General features: G+C 38.5%; 1 protein-coding gene across 3 annotated transcripts in view; it reads right to left on the bottom strand.

Moving 5' to 3' along the window:
- Window positions 1-367: 367 nt before the first annotated feature.
- The window catches only part of B3GALT1 (beta-1,3-galactosyltransferase 1), a 524,490-nt gene continuing 518,857 nt past the window's right edge, over window positions 368-6,000 (bottom strand). For 2 of the 3 annotated variants that reach the window (XM_040475280.1, XM_040475281.1), the window contains one exon: window positions 3,431-5,346. In XM_040475280.1, coding sequence (XP_040331214.1) covers window positions 4,137-5,117 — 981 coding nt within the window. In that variant the 5' untranslated portion in view covers window positions 5,118-5,346 and the 3' untranslated portion in view covers window positions 3,431-4,136. The other variant, XM_040475283.1, reaches the window with a different exon arrangement.

Raw genomic sequence — 6,000 nt, 5'->3', positions numbered from 1 at the left:
ATAAGGATGACAGTTTTATCTTGATTTAATAGGTCCTAATTCACCAAGCATGTTATCAATATACTGCTCTCTGAATTATAATTTGTTGACATGTTCAACCTGTCAGAATTTAAAAGAGACTTTCCTGAGGCCTCCAAGGGTCAAGGGAGATCCCAGTTTCCTAAATCCTCGGGCAGCCCATAATCTCCGGACCAAACCATCTCTAAGTTGACTGCGTTAGGCTCTTGGGATGAGCTCTGAATGATTTGAACTATTACCTATATTGAGGTCGCGGAGAAGGTTAATGATAAACAACAGGGCACCAGCTAATTTTAATGATCGCATCTCGCCAAAGAGATTTTTTCCAGAAAAGAAGCACAGTGGAAAATATGTTCTCCTTCTGTTTATTTGTCCCAATGGTTTAAAAAAATCAGCTTTACGGAACCATAATCTTCCTCATGACAGATGGGCTTATACATTGGCATCGTGCTTTCAATCCACAGTTTACATTTCAAGAGGAAGGTGAAGAAACTGAATGTAAAGACATCTATTTTTCAGTGTTATAACATTGATACAAAAAATAGTATTCTGATTAGCAGCTTGATTGGCAACCCATGTAACCCTAAATAGTACTACAAACCTGGAGAGTGCACTTTTACAGACAAGTACGTTTGGCGAAATAGTATGTACAATTTTGACAAATAAATACATAAATAAACAATCATTCATATATAACGATATACCTAAATGTCAATTATTATCAACAAGCGTTTCTAGTAAATTACTTCTTTCATTCACAAGTTACTTTGTTGCTTATAAAAACTATCCTCACCTTTACAGAAGAAATGACAGAATCAATTCCCCCACTAAACCCACATATTAGGAAAGGTAGAAAATGAATCCCAGAAGCTTTATGTAAATGTTCCATTGTCTTTTGATAGAAGAGGTTTGACTGAAAAACTCCTTCCTCAGCTTCTCTGTAAAGAGTTTGTTTCCCCCATATCATCGCACAAAGGGGTTTTGTTCTTCTGATTTTAATCCAAATCGAAAACGATGTTCATTTTTTTGATTCCCGTTATTTAAAAATACAATATTATATATTGAAACTGGCATTTGGTTCAGTAGAAGAAGACCCAAAGCCACGCAAACTAACCAGCAAAGATAAAACTTTTTTTTCCAAAAACAAACTTAAAAAGGAAAATTTAAGAATACAGACATTAATTATTGATACCTTTTGTTATCCAATGCATAATGAACACAACAGGTAGGGGGACAGTCAGAAGGTTTTTATAAAAATTCTCTGAACGACTCCTGGTACAACATTGAAACGTTATTTTATCTAAGAGAAATGATAATACATTAAAAAATGGCTTAAATAATTGAAACCATAATTTGGCCGGCACCATAAAATTAAGAAAAGTAGAAAATTAGAGCTTTTTCATGATCACTTGACTTAAACTTTTTTTGTTTTTTGAACATTCAAAAAATGAAGGGCAATCATGCTTTCAGCTATTGAAACACTGGACAAATGGCTTTGCCTCACCGAGCTCCATGCAGAAGAAAATGTACATAACAAGCAGATTCTAGCTATACATACAGGGGAGAAGGGAAAAATGCCTTTAAAATATATACATATGGTCTTTGATGAATATTTACATGTTTGTCACATGGGCACTACCTAGCATAAAAAAGTTAGGAAATAGTTCTTTAAGACATGATTCTCTGATTTTTGCTCCTTTTAAAGATTAGGGCTCTATTTATAGTGGATACACACACACACACACACACACACACACACAGACACACACACAGAGAAAACAATTCATAGATGTACATATACGATGTTCGTAATGTGCAATTCCTTGACGCGAAGGTGGCTTGACTGAGCATAAGGTAAATGCAAAATGGTAGTATAAGACAGAGGCTTGATTCAGCTATGTGACTGAAACGCAAACCAAGCACAAAGTCATGAGACTTTTCCAATGACTGGAACTCACAGCAGTTGAGGGGTGGGGGTTAGAGAGGGCTCACCTTGTGCTGATCCATCTCTCCCCAGGCTACCTAATGCTGTTTTCCAATCAAACTTGGCAGTCCAGCTGTTTGATGAAGATGTATTGAAGGACAGGAAGGCCTGTCTCATATTGCATTCTTTGGGGCTGGGGATAAAAGATCCAGTGTTTTCAAGAAATAGGCCATGACTTCCATTTGTTCATTGTGTTTACTTGTTTGCTATCAACTTCTAGGGGGGGCTTCCAAAGGTCAGGTTAAAAGAAAAGTTATATTCTTTCAGTTGCAGGGCTTTCTTTGAATGAAAACAAACAAAAAGAAGTTTTCTAATGAATAGATGATGTGCAATGTGGGGGTTTGCTGAGTGCCTGTTCTTCTGATAGAGGGGGGCTAGCTTTACCGGTCACTCTTCAAAGTTCTTATTGAGAATTCAGATCACTGTTTCCTGAGATCCAAGTTGATGGGATGTAATACATTTTGCAAAGCATGTGATTCATTTATTGTAATACACTTCCAGCCAGAGGCTCCTCCCTGAAGAAACACAGCTGCCTTCACTTGCAGCACCCTGGGAAATCAAGGCAATGCACTGAAGTAAAAACTTGTTCATTGAAACCAGAAGAAATGGTAGAGAAATTGAAGCTTCTCCAAACACCTAAGATATCCAGGGAAAAGTCAAAAAATCTTAGAAGAACCAGATGCACGAACAGTTCATATTCAATCTTTCTTTTGGCAGATTTTACATTTAAGCTGATGTTACTACTACTGATTACAATGACCATCACTGTAATGAATTATTTTAGCATTGGGCATAACACATGACACATTGCATTAGCACCTTGTAAACTAAGGATCTCAAGATTCTTAGGAAATGCAATTTGCTCTCACAGCACCTGTGAGGTAGGTGTTTTTTCCATCCATTTTATACATGAGCATACTGAAGCACAGCAAGGTTAAGACGCCTGCTCACATGACCCAGCAAAGATGATGGTATCAACAGGAACTGATTCCAAGCTTCTCCATCCTTCCTTCCCGTGAACCTCAATCACAGAGCTTGGAGCTCCCAGAATGCCTCCCAACAGCATTGCTGCTGGAGGTGCTTGGATGTTTCAGATGTTAGAGTATTACATCTATCACCTACAGAGCTAAATCATCCAATAACATTGGTACCCATTGAAAGATTCTCTCACATGCTTTGCAAATGTGTGGGCGTGGCATCTCATACTATTGCTAAGTTTGCTTATGTTAATTTTAATGCAGACATAAATTTGTATTTTCTCCATGTAATTTATCGTTTTTCTGCCCTCCTTCCAACTTATTACTACACATGTGACTGCCTCTGTCAGAAATTGTAAAATGCACTTAGCAACACTGTATGGAGGCAGGCAGGTGAGATTACATTTGGCAAAATCTCCTTGGAGGCACCAGGTAATGTTTGTTTTGAAAGGGCAAAAAAAAAAAAAAAAAAAGCTCTTGTTTATTTTGTTAAGTAGCATTTTATATACATTCCACCCAATGACCAGGTTTAATCCTTGGATGAGCAGGCAGAGTTGTCTTCCAAACATACAGGATATTTGATTTTCAAGTTTAGATTTCCATTTATTTAACTGCAGCCTTCCTGCCAGGCCTAAGTTCATTTCTTGCTGGAATGGCAAACTCTGTACATGTCCCATGGCAATATATGTAAAAATTCAATATAACAGCACACACAATGTTAATAATCACATCGAGCGTGTCTTCCTGACTGCGTATTATTTCTGAATTATTTCTGAAAAAGCACTATTTACTTATTCATTTTTGCAGAGCTGATATGAAGACATTACCGTGAGTTTCAGTTTCCCCAAACCAGATTTTTATCTCAGATGCACAGTATGTAAATCCTAGCAGTTTTCAGGAAGTTGCTTTTTCAGATAAATGCAATGCCTTAGGACCTGAGAATGAAATCTGGCCCTTCAAACTCGTGTATTGTTTCTATGACCAGAGCCTGACATTTGTAAATTGGTAATCCAAGAAAGAAAGTAGGAGTGGGAAGAAAACCCTTTTTACAAAACCCCTTTGCCAGTTCATTTCCCTTGGTGACACCTGTTAAATACCAACACCTTAGGCCCCATTTCTTAAAAAAGAAAAGAAATGTATTTACATTGGTAAAAATCCTAACATCTGAGATGTTTCTTGCTTGACATGTCATTCCAGATTCTGTGCATTTCTTCCGGAGAGATCTGATGCACGGTGATAACTCGGCGATACCTACATAAACTATAGGCCATTTTCCAGTGATTGAAGCCACTGTTCTGGAAAGGATGTATGCCCAGTTTTCGAAGACACAGTCCCACATATACATCTTCAAGGTGAAGCAGCCTTGTGTGGAGTGAAGTCTTATAAATGAGTTCAGCCACATCAGCTGAAAAGATATAGCCAGTCCCCGAACAGAACGGTGGGTAGTTACTGTCAGGGTACAAATCCCTGGGCATATACCACTTACTGCGGACATCCCGGATTGGTCCTCCATTGATGACATAGCCAGTAAAATACCTTCTCCTTGGCTTGGTGGAGGGTTTTAGTAGTTTATAAATAAGGTTGTCCATGTTTACAAAAATGTCACTGTCTGTTTTCATGACATACTTGGCTTTTGAACAAAAAGTGGCCACCCATCTCATTCCCATTAATGTCTTAAGGGTAAGGTTATGGTAGGAGTCAATGAAGTCCTCCACAATAATGTCGTGGAAGATTTGGCTCTCTTGCTCCACCATCTGATTCAGAACAGGATCAGCATTCTTGCCCAGGAGGAAGAGAGTGGCTATCTTGATCCCTTTGAAGTTGTTCTCATCCCCCCACGTCTCTCGGATTGCCTGGCGGGCATCGAATTCTTTGTGGGTGGTGCTGATGAGGATAACAAGGAAAGGAATGTTCTTTTCACATTTGGTGGGTTCATTTATAAGAAATTCAAAAGAATGTGGGTTTATAGGTCGAGTTCTTATGTTGCCAAAGGTGAAGTTTTTCCTGGCGACTGTTAGGTGGCTGAATGGCTTGGAGCCAGTGTAGGAAGAAGTGGGACGAGTTATACTCAGATACCAGAGGGCACTGGCCCAGCACACGACTGTCAAAACATATAGACAGGACACCTTTGAAGCCATTGTCTTGAGAGCACGTCTATTCCAAATATTGAAGAATATGCCTTCTTGGCATTAGTTTCTTTTCATCTTGCAAAGGCAGCATATTACTAATAAATCTTAAAGTTCGATAGAGAAGCGTGAGTGCGGGATTGTCCATGGGTCTTCGTGGGAGTCTGGCATCTGTGCATTCCCTCTACTTTCTTCCAAACTTGTTGGAAGGTTCCATCCCTCCCAAGTCTTCCTCTTAACTCTGCAAAATCAATAAAACACAGTTTTCATTAAGATTTATTCAGTTACTTTACATCCCCACATAAACAGAATAAGGGTGTTAGAATTACCCATGGTGACTAAAATAAAAAACATAATCATTCATTTCCACCACTACTGAAAACTCCCTAACACAACCAGCCTCCTTTTTCTCCCCTTGATAGAAATTATTTATGTATATTTATACCCAATTAATAAATATTAGATTATAAACTCTAGAAGAATATGAAGTAAACTGAACATTAGTAATTAAAACGAGTTTTCCCTCATCACAAGAGGACTTCTTTGCTGTTAAATACCTTCGGACACTAAAGGCTTCTTTCAAGCAGGAGAGTCTCACATAGGGCCTTGTATCTCTTTTCCACGTTTCCAAGTCTGAGCTTTCGTTCACTTAATTCTGATGAAATAATCAGTTCTCAACATCTCTTTGCTTTCTCTAGCCCTGTGTTTGAAAATGTGCCCATCGCCACTGGAAAATCTCTGCTAAAATGGTCTCTCTAGGCTCTGACTCACAAGTAATTCTTTACTTTTCCTCACTTTTCCCTAACTCTGGCTTTCACAAATGATAGTCCCTTATTATCAGTTTTCTAGGAGGCATCCTATGAAGAAGAGCCTTTTCTTCAGGCATGGACACCAT

The sequence above is a fragment of the Herpailurus yagouaroundi genome, unplaced genomic scaffold (genome assembly GCF_014898765.1).
Source record: "Herpailurus yagouaroundi ecotype Mexico unplaced genomic scaffold, PumYag 140, whole genome shotgun sequence".
NCBI lineage: Eukaryota > Metazoa > Chordata > Mammalia > Carnivora > Felidae > Herpailurus > Herpailurus yagouaroundi.
The sequence above is the reverse complement of the archived record's forward strand: the minus strand, read 5'-3'. Positions and strand labels throughout refer to the sequence as shown.